This window comes from Molothrus ater, chromosome 8 (genome assembly GCF_012460135.2).
Source record: "Molothrus ater isolate BHLD 08-10-18 breed brown headed cowbird chromosome 8, BPBGC_Mater_1.1, whole genome shotgun sequence".
NCBI classification, from domain to species: domain Eukaryota; kingdom Metazoa; phylum Chordata; class Aves; order Passeriformes; family Icteridae; genus Molothrus; species Molothrus ater.
In genome coordinates, this window is record NC_050485.2 from 18,082,310 (window position 1) to 18,107,882 (window position 25,573).

General features: G+C 40.7%; 1 protein-coding gene across 3 annotated transcripts in view; it reads right to left on the reverse strand.

The window, feature by feature from the left end:
* ARHGAP22 (Rho GTPase activating protein 22) overlaps nt 1-25,573 on the reverse strand; it is a 122,271-nt gene that overhangs the window by 90,909 nt on the left and 5,789 nt on the right. For all 3 annotated transcript variants that reach the window (XR_004980440.2, XM_036385457.2, XM_036385456.2), the window contains exons 2-3: nt 17,289-17,488; nt 13,249-13,336 (exon numbers count right to left, since the gene is read on the reverse strand). Coding sequence is in view for 2 of the 3 variants with exons in the window: in XM_036385457.2 (XP_036241350.1) it covers nt 13,249-13,336; nt 17,289-17,488 (288 nt within the window). In the remaining variant the exon portion in view is untranslated. The remainder of the gene's footprint in view (nt 1-13,248; nt 13,337-17,288; nt 17,489-25,573) is intronic.

Below are 25,573 nucleotides of genomic sequence, written 5' to 3' on the forward strand. Positions count from 1 at the left end.
AAAATACCAGGAACAGCCTGAGCCCAAGAACTGATCTGCAGCTCCAGCTCCCAGTACATATTTCAGCCTCTTGAGCTTGAGCTAAAGTTCTCCAGAATGGACTTCCAGGAGAGAAAATTAATGACCTAAAGGGTAGATGTCTACCAGGTCTCCAATCATTAAAAAGAAAAAAAAAAAAAAAAGAAAAACAAAACAAAAAAACTAAAATAATGTTCTACAGAGAGGTCCTTCTGCAGAGTATTCAGCTGTTAACTGCACACTTGAGCAATCCCAGAGTATGAGCATTCATTAGTTAGCACAAAAAACCAAAACAAAACCAAATCCCACACAGGATAGAAGACAGACAGGGCAGGAAAGCTTTCCCACTGCCACCAAACACACTCGAGGAAGTTCAAGATATTCCTGCAAGAGGACTGAAGGAAATCCAGTATTCCAGCTTTGCTGGTACCAACTTGTTCCTCTTGGATAGATGTGTGAGAATTCATCTCGGTTGTTTTGTTGAGCCTCTAAACTCGTCAGACAGTGCCAATAGCTGACAGCTGCTTGGAAATCCATCTCTTGTGCAGAGCGCTCCCTTGCCCTTGTACAGCAGCAGAAACTCCCCTTTTCTCTTGGCTAGAGGGTGATCTGATCTCACCTGCTCGAGGGGCTGGACAATCTCCTGGCAACACTTGTCCATTTTGTTTTAAAGCAAGCTCCAGGCAGCTCCCAGCAGAGGGGAGCTTCCCAAGCCCTGGAAAAGCCAGGTGTTTGCTATGGGCACTGTCAGAGCAGTGGCAGATAACATGGATGGAGGAAGCACCCTCCTCTGCAGCTGTTCCAGCCTGGCAGCCAAGTCAGCTCCACGGAAAGGTGGATGCTGTATGTCAGAGGAACCGCCCAGACTACCTACAAGATCCTGAAATTGGAGTATTTAAGAAGTTTTAGGACTATTACATATATCACTTCACATGGACAGGTGAGGCTGATGAGGGGTTTGGCACACGTGCTTAGTTCAGACAATCAATCTGACAGCTTCAACAAAGCATTTCAAGAATTTTTTTGGTTTTTTTTCATTTCTATTACTGAAACATTACCGGTTTAAACTCTCCTTATTTTCACAAAATATTTAGAAAACTGACAAAAAGTTTGTCTTACCTTTTGAGTCAACCACGCATGTCTTCTCCTTAAGACACCACCAAGCACACACCAACTTTAAACTAAGATTTACAAAACCGGGAGCTGAGAGTTCAGTGTCTAAAGTTGGATTTCAAATGCTAAAACATTCGGCTGATCTTTCAAAAACTCCAAGGACTTGACAGATCCCTGTAAAATGAACTGGAGCAGACTGAGTGTCCTAAGAGTTTTTGAATAATTCATCTACTTTGCACTTTTTTTTTTCTCCAGCCATAGCTCTTGGTTCCACCATCTGAAATTCTTGATTTAAAGTTTACTTTCCCTCTCATTTCTTAAGAGATACAGTAGTGTATTGCCTGCCACTGAAAAGGAAAGCCAGCTGCTAAATTCTGCTGTGTGAAAAAACAACTTTTATATTTCTTGATAATGCTAAACATCTGGAAGCCAGAGGTAAAGATTTCAGTTTTAGTTAAGCCAACCACTTATATTCTGCAGGAAAAAAATACTCTAACCAAGTAAATTTTTAAAAATTGCAGGATGGCAGAGGAATAGGTTATTCTAGTTCAATGATTCATTGCAGACATGACCGAGTATTGGTGGCTGAAGGTATTTATTAATCATTCCTTTACTAGGAAACAAATGGTTTTTGTGATTCCCAACTATATCAGAGTTACACCTCTAGAACTGGGCAAGCAATAATTTTGGAATCTTTTTTAGACACAAGTCCAGGGTTACATAGCTTTGGGGATTTTCCTCACCATTTCCTCCCTCCCAAAACAACTCATCTGAAGAACACAAATGTTAACACCACCTTGCATCATTACTATTAAACAGGTGAGCTGGGCTTCATAGAGAGTGGACCTAAGCCAGCCAGTATGAAATATGCACTCATGGAGAGCTCACAATTTGTACTAAGACCCATGCTCAAAATTCAGAAGAATGTGTTGGAATTTTCAAGCTTGGCCAATAAAAGCTTGTTTTGCCTAATCTGTAAAATAATTTATACTATGATCTTCTCCATATCAATCAAATAATTTGTAAACCAGGGCAAATTATAGACTTCCTCTTCAAAAGTTAAAGCCTTCATAAAATGAAACGTTTACTTTCTAAGTCAGATTCAGGCTGGATTATTCCTAGGATTTCCAAAATACATGGTGAAGCAAGTAGAAGTGGCTTGCCAGGCCACAGTGGAAACACACTATGACTCTCCACAGATTTCCAAATAGGCATTGGACTCAGAAGAAAGAAGAGACTATTCTGGAAATGTAATAACAGAGGTAGAAGAGTACATTACAACCAGTCTTAGTTCACATATATCTAAATACTCTAACCCCCTTAAACCCCACTACATTTCTTATAAGAGCCGGAAACTACAAAGTGAATTTTCTAGCCTAGTACTTATTAATAAAGTGACATGCTACCTCCCCTAAGGTTTCTCCTGTGAGAGCAGAGCAATGTAAACAATCCTCACCCTTTTAAACCCCAGTCTTCATCATCCCCTGCCCCACAAATACACACTTCTAGTATGCTTAATATAAACTGCAAAGGAAATGTTTTTGAAAACTCCAGTTCTCTGAGCTCCTAAGACTCTGAAAAATAACCTGCTGAGAGAAGAATTAGACCTTCATGGTTTAAAGGAACAATTTATAGTTCATCTGTTGTTCACAGAAGACATTAGCACAGAAAACATGAGTTCAATGTAGATACATCACCAGACTGTATGAGAGACAGCATGAAAGGACACATTTTGTATTCACAGGTTGCCATGCCCCAAGTGACCTAAAATGCATTCCTGTTAACCAGGTTAGGCTAAGTTTACAATGGAGCACAGATCTGTTATGAAAAGGCTCACAGGCTTAAAAAAATAAAGAAAAAAAGAAAGGATCAAAAGTCACCTGTTCTGCTTTGTCCTATTAAAGGATTTCTAGTCCAGAAAGAGTCAAAAGACACCAAGTTTATAAAAAGTTCTTCTGATTTGACTATATCCATTGCTTTCTCTTCTCCATCCAATCACAGCAATTCCAAGAGATATTCAGTCAGACCATCTGACACTCCCATGACAATAATTTTCACTGGCATTTGGACATTTTTTCATATTAATGGAATATGAAAATAGCCATGTTTTAGGAGATTCACAAGTGTCCACCTTCTTTGCTTTTTCCTTCAATTAATGACTGTGCAGCCTAAAGCACTTGTGAAGTGCAAAAAGGAATTCCCTGAATTCTGATGAACTGAAAAAAATAAAGAATTCTAGGTGCAGGCATCAACAAATGAAGAAAGTTTGGTTGGAAATTCCAATACAGCTTTAGCCACACTGTGCTAGAGTACATCCCCAGGTTTTTGCTTTGAGGGCATCAGCAAGCTCTTGGGCCTCTGGCATTGAAGTGCTGAGGGAACACAAAAAAATCCCAAATAGCCAAGTCTTACACATGGACAAAGCCCCCCTTTTGCAGCTGGTTGTGGCAGAGCTGCCATTGTTACTGTTCCATTTTTGGCAGCAGAAGGGCAGTGCTGGCTGAGTGCTAGCACAGCTCTCAGCAGCAGGTAGGCACACTGGCTGCCATCAGCAATTCCTGCCTGGCACTGCCATGGATCCACAGCTGCTCTTGTACAGCTCACACCAGCTTAGAGCCCAAAGGGGAAGATCAGCGAAGCACACAGATTGTAAGAAGCAGCTTTACTGCAAATACCTGAAGGCATCTTGCTGCCCTCAGCCCTCAAAACTGCTAAAAGGAACTCTTTCCTAACAGATCCCAGTGTACACAGAGCAGACAGCCTACTATTAATGTATGCAAGCTTTTGCACTCACTAACTTCAAAGAATCCGCTTCTAGAAAGAGGGGAGGATCTGCTTTGGCTCACAGAGAGACAACTCTTCACTGGCTGCAGAACTTAAAGCGAATAGCATAGAGGTCTGAGCTTGATAAAAATATCTGGACTCCTATAGCCAAGGATGTCTTCCTGAAGGCAACTAAGAAGTAACTCCTTATGTATAGTTTAGTATACTTATTGAAGTTACCAAGACCAAAGCAGAACCCTGTGCTGATGGTGGTATTAAAAATGAAGGCAAAACTGTGCTTTCCAAGAGGAAAGAGCTGTAACTTCAAAATGCTACTAAGGGAGAACACTGCGTTTCTTCTCACTGGTCCTCCTCAATCTTTACATATCCCCTTCAGTAAGACAGTCACCTTACAGGCCCACAGCAACAATTGTGACACCTTCCACAGACCTCCACCAGCTTCAGAACCAGGGCTGAGGTGATAAGGTTTCTCTTATCAAGTATGATCCTAAGCACAATATTTCCATTTGTACTAACTTCTGTTCTCTGCTGTGATGTGTTTGGGTCACAGAACTAACTAAAGGTAGGATGTCTCCTTCCATGTTCTAGAGTATTGGCACCAAATGACACTTATGATCTGTGCCCAAGACCTATACAGGACATAGGGACAGAAACAGGCAGTTGAAACCTGGTCTGTCCACTCAAAGTGGACCAGAATTAATTTAATCTGAAATATCTCTTCTACTGAACCCTTCCAAAAGACATCATTTTGAGTCTCTGATTCATATACAAACCACACATTGTAAAAGCAGAGCCTTTGTGGTCTCTGTGGAGCAGAAGGATTCTCACACAATAGTGATCTTTGCAGACATTTCTCTTTGTGTTACTAAAAGTAATCTTTCTCCTCATTACACTATTATGCCAGTACAGCCTTTCTTTTGACACAATTATACTGGAACAGAATTACTAATATAGAGAAGGCTCTTCATCTCTCAAATTAGCAGTTGCCAGAGTGCTCATAAATCTTCATAGTAAAATACACAGTCCAAAATTCAGGGAAGCAACACAGTTTGCACAATTATCCTTCAATGCAAATAATACATGGTCAGTTTTAACAGTCTTTCTCTATTGTCTTACACACACTCCCTTTTAACACTATACTTTTGATTTCACAACTCTTTTCTTTGTTATCTCAAATTCCTCCTGCCCCTTACCCCAAGTTTTCATGTCTGTCTGACAGTTGGTGGTTAAAAACAAACTCCAAAACTAATAATAGTGCTTTAGGGGTCCAGGATGATATATAACATTTCTGATACCATGTGGAAACACGGGTATCAACATCTCAAGTGGACTTCAATTAGAAGAACAATGGACTCCTGCTAAGATTCAAAGGCAGACTTTGAAAGAATGTGCCTTTACAGGCCTGTGCACCTGCCAGAACAGAGACAGAACACACAAACTTTGATAAGTAAACATTTAAAGTCTGTCAAAAGAAAAAGCTGTATAATGACCAATGACCTGAACTTTGGCTTCCTAGTGGAAGAAATCACATTCATATCAATTAGAGCGCTTGAAAAAAATTAGGAATATTAAGCTCATCAGAATGTACTACACTATACAGACCACAGTCCTGGCCCCAGCTGCCTCACTGCCTTTAGAGAACACTACATTGAGCAGAGCCCCTGTGATGAGTACAGTAGAGACAATGTGAAGATTATCACAAATTTTAGGGAATCAAGTTGTTGTAATGCTAGTAAATTCAACATATATTAGCCATAAGGGTACTCAGCACTCATGCATTCCCCACAGTGAAACAATACTTGGATAACCAGCACAGGGAGTTAAATCCCTTCCCAGTAAAAAAACAAACACCCCCCAAAAAAGCCCAAACCACAAAAAATACCAAACAAACAAACAAACCCTCCTGCATGTTCTCAAGCTGGGTGTAAGGTATGCTACCCCAGAGGCAATACATCCTTGTCATATTTCCTCCTCCCTGTGAAGTTCAAAAAGCCCAGAGCAAACAAGTTCTCACTGATAGCACACTAATTATCCCTAAGCCATTTCAGACAAATACAGAGGGGGTTTTGCCTGTGAACCCTCTCTCACAGGTGTTTGACACTGGGCCAGCTGCCACTTCAAACTGGTACTGATGCATTCATAAACATCCCAGACAGCAGTTTCTCAGTTGTTTTCTCTTTTGGATCCTGGATCAGCACACTATCAGCTGCACCTCCCTTTCCCCCCCACACTTTCTGTGGGCCTTGTAAGAAGGACCTGTGCTTTAGTTTTCTTACCTTTGCTTCCCAGGATGATTTCCACATGGTATTTCCAAGTCAGTGTATTCTACTGAGCAGTTAAGGTGCAGCACTAACAGGTGCCTCAAAAGGGTGAGTGGTGCTGCCCTACAGGATTGCCAGTATCACAGGACAGAATCACAGAATCATTAGTGTGAGTCCAACCTTTGACTGAACATCACAATGCCAACTAAACCATGGCATTAAATGCCATATCCAGTCTTTTCTTGAACACTTCCAGGGACAGTGACTTCACCATCTCCCTGGGCAGCCTGTTCCAAGGCTTGACAAGACTTGCAGTGAATAAATTCTTCCTAATGTCTGCCCTGAACCTCTCCTGGCACAGCTTGAGGCCTTTTCCTCCTGTCTCTATTTCACTTCTGCTAGAATTTAATGTGTGCTGTGACATTGCCATATATCATGTATCTTATTTTACTTCATCATGCTAACCTAATAGAGTAGTTTGTTAGCCTCAGAGATCCCAGACATTGCATGAATCTTGTGGAGGATTCACCCATTGTTATTGTAAATGGGAAAACAGCTCTTTCTGGGGCTGAACAAAATGTAACCCATAACAGCAGCAACAGAGCACACAAGCTGTAAAACATCACTGAAGACTTGATTTCTGACAAACTAGCAAGAAATATAGAGATGGTACTACAAAACTGAACATACTGACAGTTTGATAAGCAAATCTCTGTGTAACAAAGCTGTACTTGCATCAGAATACTTTAAAAAAAAATCCCTCTACTAACTACTGGGACTTAATACATTATCCTCAAGGCAGAATATTCAATAGCAGAACTCACTATGGAAGGTCTCACCAGGAAGTATTCCAAATCTTACCTAATTTGCACTGAAAAATCAACCTGAGGAGATCAAATGATGCCTTGTACATTTCCACTACAATGTGTCATCACACTACAAAGCCATATTTCTATACCCAAAGGGCAACCTATATAAAATGCTATATTTGTCTTTCAGGAACACAATGGGTTAAGGAAGACTGCTCAAAACCAGTCAGAGGTTACATGTTAATGATCTGCACTAGCAGAAAACCCCATTCATGAAACTTCTAAAGTCTCACGCTCCTTTCACAGCAGGCCTTATGCGAATGCAATTGAAGTTTTTGAAACCATCATTCTTTAAAGCCAGCACGTGCATTAAAGACAGCTAGGTGCTACTGATCAGGGATCAAATGCACAACTTCTCCTGGAAGCAGAACACAGGTATGCTATTGCAGCCCATTTCCAGTCCTACTTTCAGCTGCCCATGGCCCCAGAGCACAGAGGGACTGAAACAGTACAACTTGAAGTAGATCAAATACTTCTAATACAACAAAGGCTGGATCTTGTTTATTGCATGAAGCAGGATCATTACCTGCCAAATGCAAACATAAGCCTTGGGCATTGCATATGCTAGGGGAAAAAAGAAAACAAAGCAAAAAGCAATTTACAGGCTACAGGTGCCTCCTGATGCCCTTCAAGACGTTTTAAATTGATAACGTTAATGTGAGCCAAAACATTCTTAACTATCAGAGAGTCTCATCACCCTCAGGGGAAAAGAGGAGCCCAATAGCCTTTCTGCCCAAAACCCTGGATGCAGTCCCAAGACCTTCACCTGCAATGAGTCATCACCTTAAGCAGGCAGAAGAGGATTGGTCAAGCTGTAGGGATACAGCACTGGACTGAACACAACACTTACTGAAATCAGTAAGGTTACATGAACTGAGAGCAAAGCTCAGTCCTTTTTTTTTTTTTCCACATTCTCTTTTCATAAGAATTCAGTGACATGATAGAGTCAAGCATTCAGGGAAAGTACAGATCAGAATATCAGTAAGAAGAGAAGCCTTGCTTACAGGAGATTTGAGCTGCTAGCATTTATCTGCACAAGGGAAGGAAATGAGGGACTCCGTTAATTACTCAAGTACCAGTTCATCAGCTTAAATCCATTAGTAAAGCAAGCCTAGAAATACTGGCAGCTGATTGATACTTCCATTGAACTAAAGGAAGTTATCAAGGTCTGGACAGGGCATGAAAGCTATTTTTTCAGTTCAATATAAGAATCTCAGTAGAATTAGGAAAGGAGTAATCCCAGGAAGGCATTTTTCCTTTCTGAAAATGCCAATGCATTAAAATTGCAAAATTTTGATGATACATATTTTTAAAAATACGTTTAGCAGACTCAGAATGGGGAAAGAGGAAAATAGTCAGACAGATGCCACTAAATAGCCCATAAGCACTGGGTCAGTATGTTAACCTGAAACAGTGGAGACCTACATCCAAGTGGCTGCCCTACACAGTCATTACTGTGTGTGTCTATACAGAGCATGTTCTCTCTTATATTACAGTTTTAAGACCAAAAAAAAGATTGAAATAGGCAAACAATATGAACTTGGATGTTTTCAAAGACTGTTGATTTTGGCATCTGAGACAGCAGCTGTACATTGTGAATTCATGGAGTGTGTTCAGTATAGAATATTACAGAATCACAGAATATTCTGGGTTGGAAGGGACCCACAAGGATCATCAAGCCCACCTTTTAAGTGATTGACCCATAGGGGCATCAAGCCCACAACCTTGGCATCATTAGTACCATGCTCTAACCAACTGAGCAAACGTGCAGGAATGTATTCAGTACTGCATTCTGCCTACAGAGCACAGCATTGGCTTCACAGGCTGGGCAAAGACGTCGTTAGGGAACTCCTGACTGCTGATTTGCTTTGAGAGACACGAATGAGCAAAACAGAGTGGTTAGTTTGCTCTGAGAGGACGAAGTCGCGCTCCAGGGATTCAAGGCATTGCCATCACAGACAGCGGGAGCCCCAGCAGAAGCTGGAAAGAAGCAGCACCATCTAGTGCTCAGGAGAGACGGAGCAAGCAGAACAGAGAGAACAACGCACCGGCACTCCCCAGGCACAGAACTTCAGCATACACACTTCCAAGGAAACTCGAACTGCTCTTGAGCATAAAAAGACACTGCAGCTGGGAAAAGGCAAGGAGATGTACTCATCATCATCTGAGTGTAAAAACGTTATTACCTTAAAGGTCTCAACCCAAGAAAAAATGTAATAACACAAAAAACTGTTTCCAGACTATGACTGCAAAGAAAGCATACAATTTTATCATTCTAGGCACTCCTTTGGAAAGGCAATTTAGAAAAGACATTTATTGTTTCTCACCCCTCAATAAATGGAAAAGTCTATCTTATGTTCCACGAGACATTTAGGTTTTTTAATGACTTATAACTGCATGCTCTCAGCTATGCTCTGGACATCTACAAGTAGTAAACACAGATGTGACAGGGCCCTCCCCTGCAAAACCAACACCACCAATCTTCTTGTCCAGGCCAATGCAATGCCATGGACATGGTAACATCCACAGCTCTCTCTTGCTAAGTGTTTCCAGAATTCACTGCTGCAACTACTCTGTCTTAAACTTACTTTATTTTGCTGCCATTTCCCCAGTCAATATGGTGGATGCCAAATCACAGGAATCTAAATATACCTCTCAAATATCAACATCATTGCATATTTAGATATGCACAGTCAGTTTTCAGCTGTAGACTTCAGGAGAAAACTTAATTACCAATGGCAAACTCAGGATCCTGCTGTTAATTGGAATTGCAATTTGCATTGAATAATAGAGAACACGGAATGATTTTCAATGTATGAATTTCTAATTTCTCCTCCTGGTATTTTAATTACACAGCATCTCAACAGGAACTGAGATTAAAAGGCCACAAAAATAGCTTAATTGGTGTTGATCACCTGGGATGCAGAAGTGTACCACAGATCAGACTGCTCTGTGGGCACCGTTCCACCTGCTGGTACAAAACAAACAAGCTGCCACTCCAACTTCTCTGTCAGATACTGTCAACAACATAAATGGACCCCTACAGAACAAATAGACAACAATTACTGTTCCTGTAAGAATTAGGACTCCTACCTTCTTATTCTGCCTTTCTTGATTTTCCTTCTTGTTACATAGCCCAACCAAGGCCATGAAGTAGCTCCTGCATAAGCCCTGCACAATGTTTCTGCATGAGGCATTTTATTTTGCCCCAGCCCTAACTTCTGGCATAATGCAACCACTACTCCATCTTTGAAGGACTCAGTATTCCATGCAAGTTCCTTTTGTAAGGGCAAGTTGCCTATGGTGAATTCAGTCTTTATAACTAACTGAAAGAGCACACCATAGAGAACTGACTTCTAAAGTTTTGAAAATAACCTTTGACATGTAAATCATGTATAGGCAGTGACCCTTGCTCTGGCTAAGTCTGCAAAAAGACCAAGGTAACAACTATGAAAAGGAATGAACTGCTTCACCAAAGAGAGGGCTGTTGCTATCTCAACTGGAGCACAGAAAACAACCTGAAGGTGCAGCCAACCTGCAGGTTTTCACCACCTTAGTTGGATTGACCTGAAGTCCAACTGGTTTTAGAACTTTTTTTCAGTCATGAGAGCTGAAATGAAAGATATGATTAAATATACAGAAACCCATTCAGCAGCTGTTTCCAATGAAAATATTAAACTCATTACAAAACTGCACTCTCATTCTCACAGAAACCCTCAGCTAAGAGCTGTCACTGTTCACCTTGGCAAGAAGCAGGAACTAGCTATCATCAGTGATAAGGGACATCAAAATGTGTACCATGAGTACCTCCTAACTTCTGAACCTTTTTACCATTCCCCTTCTTGATTCTAAAAACCTTACTGTATCAGGAAATTCTGTCTGCTACGAACTTGAGCATCTCATAGTGCTGCAAAGACTGGGGAATGAAACTAGGTAGACATTAAAACATTGTTTCCTAAAAGGTGAGACTTCAGAAGCACTTAAGTCATCAACAGTCCCTAAGACTTTCTCAGAGCTTAATCCCTGTGGTTTCTTACAAGCTGCATTACACCACTCCAAAATGCACTGTAACCCCAGGTCAGCACTGAGTTATTCTGTTGCCCCTGGCAACAGCAGATGCTGTTTTTTGTTGCCAGATTCGGACTTCTCTCCCAAACAACACAGATCATTTCATCCATAAATACCAGCTGCTGTGGAATGATTACCCCAAATGGTACAACATTTGCACTTGACCTCATACTACCCTCATAACTTTACAAAAACATCCCCCACCACCTGCTAATGTGCACTGGAGTATGAGAGCAACTTACACCCACAGCTTACCCCACCATTCCACTCTGAACTTCTATGATGAAGGGAAGCATGAATGGATTCAAAAGGGTCCAGAAATTTACACAGTTTCCCCAAAAAGGAATATAGAGAATATATTTCAGGAAGTCCTGTCACCAGATCTAACCCTGGTTTGACTGTAGAACTGTTCTGCAGCCTCTCATGTCCCTAGTTAACCCTTCTCCCAGCTGCCCTATACAGTTTAGAAATGAACTTGATGAAACATGAATAATACACAATGCCCATCATTAGTTCTTGTTACTCAGCAGAAAATCAATACAGGCTCTGTTACAGCACAGGACATGCTGTTACTCCAGTCCCTGCCCTCTGAGGGAACAGCTCTCACAGCCAAGCTTAATACAGCCTGCAGCACAGGAAAGGTGGCAAGATCACAGCAAGAGTTGCACAACAAGGACGTTGAATACCTTAGCCAACAATCACAAAATAGGTTTTTGGAGATAACTGGTACCACAGACTTTGGAACCCTTTGGACATTTCTCAGATCTCAGCCTCTTCTCTTTGCCAGATAAACTGGTATCAGATATAGGTACACTTTAGGAATGTTTCACTCCATATTTAATTTTGTTGGTTAAAGCTTTGATGCTTACTAGCACAGTAAAACCCCAAGCTATACTTGAGCTATTGAATGTACCTGTATTCACAACATCCCCAACTTAGCTGTGACAGATTTAAAAAAATATCTTACCATTGCTATAGAAACTGTAGAGTCCTAGCTTATAGTGGGATAAATGAAACACAATTAGCCAGAAATGCGATCATGGCCATACATCCAACACAGGGAAAGATGGGCAGTGATGGGAAATACAGTTCTGGGTCCTGCAAGATCATTTGTGCTGCCCTTCCTATCTGGCATCTGTTTCAGAGCTGTTCACTATGTGGGTGTTCTGCAGGCTGGCAGCCACGCAGAACACGGTCATTTCAGAACACATGGAAAAAAAAGAAAAGGTATTAATGCCAAAACCAGCACAGACTAAATGTACTGTGAGCAAATTGGGCGACTCTTCGGGCCACATTCTGCAGTGACGTCTGCGTCAATCACATTCTGTATTGACTGGCTATTCATGGTGGTTTTCAATATTTACTATCCATGTAGCAACTAAGTTAACTACAAATGGGATTTAGCTGCATAAGTTGGGGAAAACATCTTCATTTTGCAGACAACCTATGTGCAGGGTTTGAACACAAATACAACACAAATATTCCCAAATACAATCAGAACTGAATCAAATTGCTCCTGCAATAGGGAACTTAATTCTAAATCTATCCTGGAGATACCAACTCTGTCCCCAGAAAGCATTAATATGGGACCTAAAATGACTGCAAAAGTTTTACATTAATACTACAGTGACAGATCATTAGATTTTCTACCTGAAAAAATTTCAACCTCACTTCCATGCTGGGCCATTTATTTTCTTAAACCTTTTATCCAAAAGTGTTTTGAAGCTTTTTGTCTGCACTCCCACCCACTTCCCAAAATAATTAGTATACATGAAAGAAATTGCATCCAGATACCACTTTTCCTTAAGTTCTGTGCCTGTTTCTCCTGCAACAACCAGAAGAATGCATCCATAGAGAGACCACACAATGCTCCAAGAAAAAAGCCTCTCCAAACCGGAAAGTCAAGGATCATGATGCATCTCAACTACTGTAAAATGAAAATGAGGCACCACAGCAGCACTTATATCCAGAACAAAGAACACCATGTAGTCAAGTCCCCTTTCTCAGTCTCACTGGATAATCTTGCCAGTGTATCAGAACATTCAGGAGTGATCAATACAACTCAATTACCATTAGTGACAACTGATGAGAGTGATGTGATGTTATAGTGAAAGCACAAAAAAATGCTGGCATACCTGGAGTAATTTCAAACAGATGTTTCCCTGGTTCATCAGGATTAGGTGGCAGCTCGTTCACCTGACTGCCTTGCAGTAGTATCAAACCCTGTAACGGACACAAACATTAGTGACAAGGAAAAGGCCTCTAAAAGGGTAAGGAAAAGATGATAAAATGCATAGTAAACTCAAGTCCTACTCATCTACTGATCCCTACACCTTTCCACAGTTCTGAGCAAGAAAATATTTGAGCTGGTCATCCACCTGCTTCACTGTCCTTTCTCTCACACTGGACACTGCTGGTTAAGGCTGTTTCCTCTGGAATAACACTACTGAGCATGCAGAAATGATTCTCCTTGGTTTCCATACCTAATTACCCCTTGCAAGAGTTTAATCTCACATTACACCTACTCTTCTGACACCCTTGAATTTCTGGTTGCAGCATGCATTTGAATAAAATGGCTGATTTTCCAGAGATGCTCAGTACACAGAAGTTCCCAGGGAAATACTTGAAGGGAGCAGATAATTCAGGTTTGAAAAACAACAGACTGCTTTTTAATCCCAAAGACTATAGCTTTCCTAGAAAAAACCTGAGCCCCTTTACTTCCCAAGTTCAAATGCTGCCAGTATTCAGCTTCATTTCCATTTTGAGCCCAAGCATAATTAACACAATGTATTCCAGTTTGGGAACTCTGCATAGCTGGTGACATAGTATCTTCAAAGTGAACAAAATTCTCTTTATCTATGGAAAAACTGAAAAAGACATCACAAGAAGCTCTTCTCCAGTAACCTGAGTGAAACAAGCATTTAATTTCTGGTATTTTAAAGGGTTTCCAGCTAACATTCTTCAGCACCCATGCACAATCAGACAGACTCTGGGACTCTCAAGAGTTAAGCCATGAAGAAGGTAATCAGCAGCTCCCACTCCTGCACTGAACTGCCCTGGAATGCAAACAGGGTCCAAAGCATCTTTTCCTGATGAACAGAAAATGAAGAAAGTTTCAGTCGGGTTTTTCATACATATCTCTGGCTGATGAGAATGTAGCTATGTATGTTTACTGATCTGGCAACAACCAAATCCAAGATACACTGGACCATCATAACATTGGTAATCAAAACAAATTCCAGTTATGCTATTTGTCAGCTTCCAGATCCACATACAATGGAGTAATACAATTAGTGTCTCATGAGACAGACAATCCAGAATTTCAACTTACAGAAGACAACTCATCATAAGAGCTTTGCAATCTTCTCTATAAACAGTGAAGCCAGATGTGTTGCTTTGCATTGTCACTATTCAGTATAGCTTCCATAGATTTGCTCCTCAGGAATACAACCTCCTACAAATGTTTTGTTCAACAGAGTCAAGGCTCAGCTCCTGTCCCCTACCCAGTGTAAGGTTGTGGAAGGACACCGTGGAGGAGGGCACTTAGCAAAGTCGATGCTGAGTGGTTTCTCAAGAATGGTTGTAAGGTTTAAAATTGAGGTAAAATAATAACTTATTCTTCACCACCCTTACCTCCCAATCCTGTTGCCCTGCAATTTGGCTCTGGGGTTCACTGAAATTAGAAGATAAATTGAAGACATTCCATCGATAACAGGAAAACATAGGAAAGGCAACTTGACAAAAATGCAGATGCATCTGAATTCCAAATGGCATCAAAAAGTATTGCATAGAACATCATCTTTAGAGTCCAGAACACATTCTAGAAAATTCTGCAGCTTTCTAAAGGGCAAAATTCAAGCCCATTGCAGATGCATTAAAGCCTTTCATCATGTCAAGTCGATACTGAAGGAAGGGTTAATGAATCAGCTGCACGGTGGCTTCTTTTCCCCTGGAAACTGGGGAGGGATGTATGCTCTCTCCTTTCCTGGGAATAGAAACAAGCCCAAAGCTCCTTTAAAAACACAAACATATTGACAGAGTCAGTAGGAGCATCAAAAACTCTTTGCAGGTCAGTCCTCTCTTCCCCAGCACTCATGGGGCAAAAAAAAAGAAAACTCTGCAGAAAAGCAATGGCTGCAGATCCACCCTCTAACCTTTGGTCTCTGATGGAGTGGGCTGTGCAACTGCAACTGTCATGTGGCACACAAATAAAAACTGAGTACCTTCAACAGTACTCAAACCATTGAGACAACAGAAAAATTCATCTTCACTCCAGAAAGCCTGTGTGATTCTCCTGCCATTAGAATACAATTCCACCTTTTCAGCAATATTATTAAAGGAAGAGTATCTACAGTTTCCTCTAAGAATCTGAAACAACAGGTTTTCATAAAAATAGGCAAGGCAACATCCATGAAGAAAAAGAAGTTGTTTCATGTTTCTCTTTTGAAACATTATGCCATAAATCTCATTTGACTTTATCAGGTAAACAACAAGAATACAACTCTCTTCCAGACTATGTAGAAATAATCAAGTAGGGGGAAGATCAATGGGAATTTCAGTGAAACTATTGATTTAGTTCTTACATACACGCTTAAAGGCCATACTTAATAAATAAACCAAAAATACTTAAATTAGGCATGAGTACCTTTAGGGCTGAAGAAAATTAGGGATTAATATCAATAACAACTGGAGAAAATATCTTCAAAGCCTATAAAAAAATCTCCCTACAACAAAGGGTCTCAGCTGTCTTCCTAAGGTGCATGGGCACACCTGTGCCATTGCCCCTTCATTCTAGAGAATCCCAAGCCACGGCTGTCTCTGAGTCCCACAAGTACATCTCACCTATGGGATGCATACAGTCCTGGCTGAAGTCAGATGCAAATCCTAATTTGCAACTCTTACAAGAATAGTCAGAACATAGTCCTGTATCATCCTGTACAAAATATCTTCCCACAGTGATAAATGTAACCCTGTGCCCAAAAAGAGCCAGGGTTAAAGAGTCCCTTTACAACCTGACTGCCTGACGCCATTTCTTCCTCATCATGTTCACTGACACGGTTCAGAAGTGCCCAGCTCTCCCACATGCATTGCATATGGAAGATAAGGTGCCTGGTTTTAAAGTGCAAAATCCATCTGTTGCTGGAAGCATCCTGAGTAATCAACTTATGTCATCAAGTTCAAATCTCTCTAGCCCTTACACAGCAGACTTTCCATAATTATGGACCAAATCCCTGATCAGGAGAGTACAAGATATAAGATGCAGTCAACATCCTCATTCATCTACCGTATTTATGTCAGACCCACAGGGGAATATTAATTTCCATTCTCACTCTACAATGAAATTTATGTGTGACAGTCAAGCAGGCAGCTGCATCAAGCAGTTTAATAATTGTCTCTAATGAGTGTGTGGATGGTGATGATATTACACAGGCTGACTGTCACTCTGTAATGCCTGTACTGACTCATCAGGAGCCAGCAGCACAGGGACATTGTCTGGCTCATTAAATTATGTTCCCTCTGTTCAATGACTCTGGTAAAGGCCTGACAGTCAAAACAATGACTACGTGAATTATGATGCATAATCTACTACAGCAACAGGAAAGACCTTAGCTCAAATGCTCTGAGAGAATTTTTCAGGCCTTAGAAAAACATGAATAAGAAATTCTTTGTCTCCTCTGCAAACTTTAGCCCATAGCACAGGACCCACTCCCTCCTCCCCACTAAAACACATATTACAGCCCATTCTCAGCATGTAGCCAAACCTACACACTCCACACACACAAGCCAGCTCTAAGCAGCTGTTTCACCTCATGGCTAACAAGGATTAGCTGGGAGATAACAAGTCCCAGCCGAGCAAGAAGGTTAATCACTCCTGCCTCAGTAATCTGCAACTCCATAGCTCTTCTTGTCAAACTCCAGTCTCACAGCTGACTATACTAAGATCCAGAGGTCAGCATGCCCTAGTGGGTAAGTAAGCACCTTCTAACCTTTTCCCAAGCTCCACCACTTGTCTGGTAGTAGAAAAGCCTCCCTGCAACATCTCATGCCTTTGAGCCTCCTTAAGTGTGAATGGCTTTGGTGAGGATAGAAAACATCTGAAATGAGCTGTCAATCCAAGCACAGCTGTGATCACACAGGAGTCACAACCATAGCTCCTGCAGCTCTCTAGTCATACCTGAGGTTTCGTTTCCTCTTCATCCTTGTAATAGAAGAGCTGATCCCCACGCAGCACAAACCAGCGCTGCTGCCAGTTCTTCATGATGCTCCTCTGTTTCTTTAGCCAGCCACACTTCAGCACACGTTCCTGAGGGTTTGGGGAAGATGGTCTGGAGGGAGGCCCAATCTGTTCACCCATCACCAGACTCCTTGACCGGGCTGAAAAGGCAATTACAGAGTAAGTGAAACAAAGAAACAATAGCAAGAACACTCAGAGAGGCTAAATAACTGTTCCACACTTCCTCCTCAGATATGGACAGACATGTTTCCTTCTTCAACAGGTACTTGTTTTTCAGGGTGTACATTCAAATTCATGACAGTTAAACACAGGACAAACATCACCTTTTTTGGCACTTCTCACTCCAGAGTGTCTAAGGAGACATAACACCTCCACTGAGGTTCCACTGCTCATACAACCATTCTTTGTGGCAAAAATCATCACTGCCTCCCAGCTCTACATGGGAATAATGATATTGCTCTCTCCTAACAGGATACTTGCCTGATGAGGATTTGCAGATGTATGGTGAGGGGGCACAAAGAGAAGAAGCGAACATAAAAAAATATTCTCACTCCAGACACTACCAGTCTGGGGGGGATTAGCCAGGGAACCCAGCTGCCATAGGAGAGAAAAAAATTAAAAACTGAGGAAAATGTAAAAAGAGAATTGTCAAAGTAGTGACTGTGATCCATACAAAAGACATAGAGAGAACACAGCCAGAATTATTGAAATCATCTCTCTGTTCAGGGCATTCTGACACTGAAGCAGAAAAACAAAATTAAAAAATAAAAAGACAGAATAGAGGAAAAAACCAACATGTAAATCTGAGGAAGGGTTTCAGAAACAGAAAACAAGTGAGGAAAAGTTTAAGAAATAGAAAAAAAGTCTATGACCCTTTCTTTCCTCCTCTCTTGCATTAAGAATACTAAAGCTTGGGGCATTCAGAACTAGTCTGGAGTAGCAGACCATGATTCCATATTGCAGGCAGCAAGCCAGTCCTCCAGAATAGGTAGGTTAGGTGTCCTCATAGGTCTTTTCCACCGCTACCTCCTTTGGATTTATGAAGTATCTTGTAATAATAGTTATTTAATATTTCATGCCATTTTTCCTTCATTAGGGCTAATATGATCCAGCCCCTTCCCATTTTCTGCATTCAGCTAACTTAAAGCACAATTTATAACTGCCCACTTGGAACAAGGCATGAGTTTACAGGCCAGTACCAGTAAATCTGCATCACTGATATCTCACATTAACACTGTGAGCTGCTACAGCTAAAAACCAGGCAAGCTTCTTATCCAGGTACCCCTGATACACTACAGCTAATTCAAACCACCACAAGAAAGGGCAAAGCAAGCCTCTGCCTCTCAGAGTACTGTCTAATTTTGCCTCTTTTGTGTTCAGAGAACTAACCATGGCCTTGATGTTACCATGTGATTGGGTTCTGCTCCTGGTGCCTCACCACAGTGATGAAATTGTCAGTATTCACCAAAGAAAAATAATGAGGATGTTGCAGGGTTTGGGGAATAATTTATTTTTTTTAAATCACATTTGCAACATTAGAATTGATCCTATTTCTTCACGTCCATGAAGCAAATTGCAAAATAAGGAGAGGCAGATAAGGGACTTAGGTCAAATCTTTAAAGAGCCTCCTCAGTGTAATCCAGAGAGGAAAATCACATTGGTGTCTGTGATAAAATCTGCTTTGACCTTCCTCATGACCTGGCTGTCAGGTCATCATGTTGTGCTTTATAAAGAGCTCTAAACCAGCACATCTACACACTAAACACTTCCATCAGCAGAGGGCAGACCTGAATGGTATCACACCCTCCCATTATCAAAAAGTCTCTGCGATACAATCCTCATTTTCTCCTTCCTCTCTGTCTTAAGGATCCACTCACCTCTCCTATAGCCATCCAGCAGGCACTTATACTGACCCCATAACCCTTCCAGATTTATAGACACAAGATGCATCACTTTGTTAAATTTCAGACTTGATGAAAGCCCTGACTGACAGGCAGTATGGATTTTTTTTCCCTTTTCTCCAAACTACTAAGGTAAATCCTGCTGCTCTCCACAAAACTGTAAAGAACAGGTTTTGCCTTGTGGCTCAATCAAGAGAAATTAGTTTTCAAATTATAAGTATTTAGTGCTGTAAGAATTTTTTTTTTGTTTTTAGTTTCACTTCAAAATTAATTTAAAAGTTAAAATTTTGTAAGAAGAGCTGCTGCAGCATCATAGCTTTTTAAGAATTAGTCTTCCTTTAGTTTATGCCCAAAATACATTGCTGAATTTAATGTGAGCTAATATACAGCATTAGTCTTAAATTAGTAAAATTTACCAGCAACTTTTGGACTCTTCCAACCCAGTACTCCTTCATTCTGATTACATTTATGTGCCAAAACAATAGAAAAAAATAATACAGAGTTCACTTAAAATCAGGCTTTAGTGTATCCAGGCATATTATCTAAGCTCACTCACTGTAGTCTGAGCTCTCTCAGACAGGTATTTTCATTCCTGTAAATATCAAGAACCACCTTCCCCCACACAGCCAACATCCTCAGGCTTTAGCATCCACCTTTCTGGCAGCACAGCATCCTCTGGCAGATGGTGACAGAGGTACCAGCACACCCAGCTCCCTCCCCATCAGGCACAGAGGACCCTATTTCTCAGTAAGAAAACTCATTGCTCATGTTTAAATCTCTATTGCAGAGGCCCAGAGGAATTGAGTTGGATAAAACCTCTCTGTCTCATCCCAAACCCCATTTTACAACTATGACCAAACTGCAATCTGGTTTAGACTGTCCGATTTCCAATCCACACTCATGTTACAAATTATGTCATTACAAAAATAAATACCCCAAAAATTTGCTTTTATCAAAGGCACTATAATGGTTCTTAGGGGACATCTTGGCTATTAAGGTAACCAATTAGTCTAGTGATACCAAAATCCATCTTTCAGCAAGCATCTAAGTCATCTCCACATTGAAGTACCTTAGCACTCTCTGACTTCAGCATGAAAATCCCATCAGCCTGCAGTTTTCCTGACTTGCATGTAGTTATATACACCTTCTGCTACTTTATCTCTCACTCTAAACAGAAATTAGTTTAATTTAACTGGAAACCTACCATCTGTATTGACACAGACCTCACAAAAGACATCAAACATCTTGCTTTGAAATATTACCAAATATGTTACCTTGTATGTTCCCTCAGTCCCCCTTTGATACTATTTGTATAGCTCACATAGTAATTATTTATTTTAGTCAAGAATTAGAGCTTTCATGATCAGTCTCAGGAGAATGCAGAACTTTTTCTTATTTTATTTTATGCAGCACCATGTCTCAATCAATTGCTATGATTGTTAATTCTTCATGCTGTCTTTGCTTTCCATTTCCTTCGTTTCTGGTCAAGACTGTAATAGTTAATTTCATTAGGGACATACTTAGCAACTTCATCTGCAAGTCAACAACATGGATCAGATAGAAATTTTTAGAAAGAGGAATTATTTATGGCTATTAACAGCATTGATGCTTATATTGCATGCTTCACAGAATACAATAATTGCATAGAGGTCAGAATGAGCACGGCCTGCCTTTTAAGCAGCAGCTATCTCAGGTTACTGGGATCAAAATATCTGCTTTGATAATCTAATGCAGTACACCAAGCCCCTGATTCTTAATGGTAGAAATATATTATTTGTGCTTATCTATTTAACAGAATTATGGAATCAGCAGAACAGGAAGAAAACAAATCAATAAATCAGATTCACAACTCAGCAAATACTTTACATGCTCTGGAGTTCTGATCCAGTAATGTGTTTTCAATAACACCACACAGGTTGGTTTCATTCTTCACATTATCATTAGCTGACTATTGATTTAGTCATACACCTAAGTTCTAAACAGAAATCAGTGTAGAAAGGATTCAAACTCTCCTTGGGAAAAGGGTTAGGATTCATTTGCACAGCACGGCAGTACTGAAGTGCCAACCACAACCACACCATCCCCAAAAACAAGGCAAGTGCAGCACAGCGAGGTAAAGGCAGACCCACAGGTGGCACTAACGAGTCAGGCCATTCTGGGAGGGCAAATCGTTCTGTAAGGCAAGAATCAGAATTACACACCTCGAAATCACTCCTACAACTGGAAGTGACACTGGCACATGGAAGTTCTCATATCCATGAAGATGGGAGGAGGAATATGAGCCAAGGCAGTGAAATGCTGCTCCATACTCACTGTGCAAATGCCTGAGACTACGCTAAATGAACTCCCCTCCAAAACCCCATACTTGGTTGTCATGCCTCTAAAAGCAAAACCAGAGATTATCCTAAGGAGTGGATGGGTCAAATTGGATGGAGCCACACTGCCACTCCTTACAGAGGCAGCAATCCCTATCCAGAGGGCCACACACCACTACAAGAGTTCCTCTGCAACTCAGACCTGCCTCCAAGCAACAGCCACATTCCTGTTTTCTCATGACATCTATCTCCCACCCTGAGCATGCACACAATAGAGACAACATCTTCCCTCCCCTGTCCATACCATCCCCCCCTTCCTGAGTTCAATCCTGCCTGGCAATATTATACAATCTCTTCTGCTCTCCCCTCCCACTACCAGCTCTGAACACCACTAGAGATCTGAGCACTCCATAAGTACTTACTTAAACCAGACATGGAAATCAATCAAATCAATGCAATTCAATATCAATTAAAGATGTAATCTTTTGAAATTTCATAGGCAGTTAGCTAAAATCAATAGAGTCATTATAATTGATTTTGGCCAACAAACTGTCCTACAATAAAGGCACTTTGCTCTGGTGTTCCTTCAGTCTGATGACACTGTGACACTACATATTATTTCTAATATAGTCTTCATTTAAAGTACTAGCCACAAAGGGAAGTGGCTTCCCATACTATAAATTATATTCTCCACTGGTTTATTTAATTCAAATTTGTCCCTATAAAAAGGATTCACTGGAAATGCAGGTAATATGCCTATAAACAGATACTGAATTTCCTTTCACCGAACTGTAGGCAATAAAATATCTGGTTTGGATTTTTCTGTGTCCATCACAGAACCATATTAGTGTTTGAATTTGATTACTAAGATACCAGAGTCAGTAAGCACAAACAAAATCAAGGTACTTCCTCAGTACAATCTGAGAATTAAGCATCTTGAAACACAATAAGTGAATAATTAAAGGCAGAAAATTTGAAGTAGTGACAAGATATTTTTAGGTAATTTGAAGAATATCACTTATAAGGAACTGACAAGAGCTTTTAGCTCCCTCAAGACAAAGTAGCAATCTCTACAGAAACAAAAAGGTGCTATACAGCCATGTAGCTGCTCATATTTTGTGATGTGGATGACAATTGCCACATTCAGAAACTCTACCCTAAGAGCCAGCTTGTGCTCCATCACTTCTGCTCAAGAAAGCTGCACCTGTCTCCTCACAACACTTTATGGAGCAAAGTGCCATGCTATGTTTAACTCCTTCCCTTGATTTGTTTTTCTTTCAGCCAACAGCCTGGTGATGTCTTTATCACATCAGAGAACACACATACAGCAACACAAGCTGATATATATTAATGCAGGACCTTTCCTGCATTAATAAATATCAGTTTGTGTTGCTGTATGTGTGTTTATGTGTATTTACTGGTCAAGGAAAACACAAGTATATTTGATAATCAATGCGATCCACCCCACACAATACAAAAAAAACCCCAAAAAACAAAAAACCCAACCCAAAACATATAGTCATTAGGATAATTTAATCCTTTTCTCCTGAAGAATATTCATCTTTATTATTACAAATTGTTGGCATGTTGGACTTCCAGAAAAGGATGGAAAAGAAAATGGATTTTGGCAATCCATTGCTATCATGTAGGTAAAGGTGCGTTGCTTAGTTGGTTGACATTTCACACTGGAGACCTTTCAGCTATTGCACAAAGTAGTCCTGAACTTCAGTCCTGAGCTTCACTATCACTATCAGCAAGAAGGCCAGCAGGTCTCAACTCCACAGAATAATTATTTGAGTTTAACCTTGCATTTGCAAGAGAATTGGAGTTACAGCTTCAAGTTGTAGGAATGTGTGGTGATTTTGACACCTGTCAATGAACAAACCTTAAATACTGTAGTAACCTGCCACCAGCTGTTCTTGAAACTGCCCTGCAGATCCACATAGCCATGCCAGTCTTTTCAAACCATTAGCATTAGATCATGGATAAGTGCCAAGATGAAAGGATAATGACTTAATTCTTTCTGCTAAAACAGATTGACCTAACAATTTACAATCTAGTAAAGTGAAATAACCCACATCCTTTCTTATTGCAAAACCAGACTTACAGGCCATTTTGATGATACATGAACAAGTACAGAAGCTGCTCCCAGCAAAAGACTGTATTTTAAAGTCCCTTTATCTGCACTATCCTCTGAGATCTCCTGCTTGGATCCACTGCAGACTGTTCAAGGGACAGAGCAGCACTTAGGTCACAGCTATTGGATGTGTTGCTTTAAAGCACATGGCACCTGTTAGACACTACGACTACAACGTTATGCAGCACACCCAAGCACCAGCTCTCCCCTCCCACTGAACCCTGGCACAATCTCTAGGAAGCTGTATATGTTCTCTGTCTGGTTGGTTAGAGCTGCATACCTGACAAGAAATCTCCATATCCCACACTGCTGAAGGCATCTCTGCTGCTGGCACAGCTCTTGTAACCCCACTGACAACCACACTGAGCTACAGCTCACCCCTGCCAGAAGAAAAAAGTCTAACTCCTTTCTTCCTTCTTCCATTCTGCTCTTTCCATCTGCCAATACACACAGCTTACATTCCTACACTGACAAGGTGAGACCTTTTTATAAGAAAAGTTGTGCACTGGAATGGTAGAAAGTTCTAAGATATTTTTTTCTTCCTGGTGTTTTAGTGAGTCAAATCAGGTCAGAGAAGGAAGGCTGAATAAATACCTTGAATTCCCTCTGCAATCAGAAACAACCCCTTGTAATCCTCCCAATGTCTATGGCTATTAATTTTTAATAATCTTCCCAGTCACAGTAGATTAAGGAACAAACAAAAAAATGCTGACTACAAAAACATTCAGTTTGGAGCTGGGACTGTGGCCTGAGTTTGTACAGCACCAAATACTGTGGAGTCCTGATCAAAATTGTAGCTCTGCAGCACTACAGATGCAGCATAGGCATAGGCCCATTGCAGTGTGAAGACTCAGGCTCCTCAGAGGCACTCTGGTCACCCACGTGCTTTTGTTAAATACTGTCTGTGCCATGCCAGGCACATGGGCCATATTCCTCAGACAGTGGCTGCCAGCATCAATGGTTCCTAAAAAATGATGTTATGAGCACCAAAGAAATTTTTCCACCCCACTCCAGTGGATATAATTTTCCAAAATTATTCTGGACTAAAAAAAATAGAATCTAGAGTAGAGAAAACTCTCTCAAGACCTTTTACCAACAACTTGCCATAAGATGGAAATGATACCAGAACCCAGCCACTTTCAGCAATAAACTTCCCTGAATTCAGCCACAACATTGTATTTCTTTTCTTTCAGTCATCCAAAGATCAGGAGGGTCATCATTCCTTCCCTGCTTTTTAGGGCATAACCAAGAGCTCAGTGTGCCTTATTTCAACACTGTTGTACCTGTTTTTAATGTGCAAACAAATCCTGCTTCCTACTGTGTGCAACAGCTGAGAAAGTGACCTGCTGCACTACCAGGGTTGATCTGGGGTACAAGGGCAGAAGAAATATAGGAATTCTTACTCCTGCATTAATTCATACTCTGAATCTAAGTACTCAGATCATTAAGCCACAAGTACTTGTGACATCACTGGTTAATAAAGCAAAGGTGGCTCCTCCTAAACTGGAGCTCTGCAAAGGAGTCAGTAGTAACCCTGTGTCTACAGTTCTTCCAAAGAGATCATGAGCAACCCAATCCCTTCCCATGCAACAGAATCAGTTCTCATTTTAGAAACAACATATGCAGCTTCTTTACCTTTTATTTCTTATACCACAGGTTGTTTTAACTCGAATACCAGTTCACAGGATGACAGTCTTAGTGAACATAACAATTCCTAACACCTGCTTTTAAGAGGAAGGATATTACAAGTACCTTCTTTCAACCACAGCAAAAAACTAGTATCTCTCTTTAGAGATCTTCATAAATGCTTATTTACAACTCATTGGGCACAAAGGATGCACAGAAAAGCTCTGTGGAAGGAATACCTGCTAG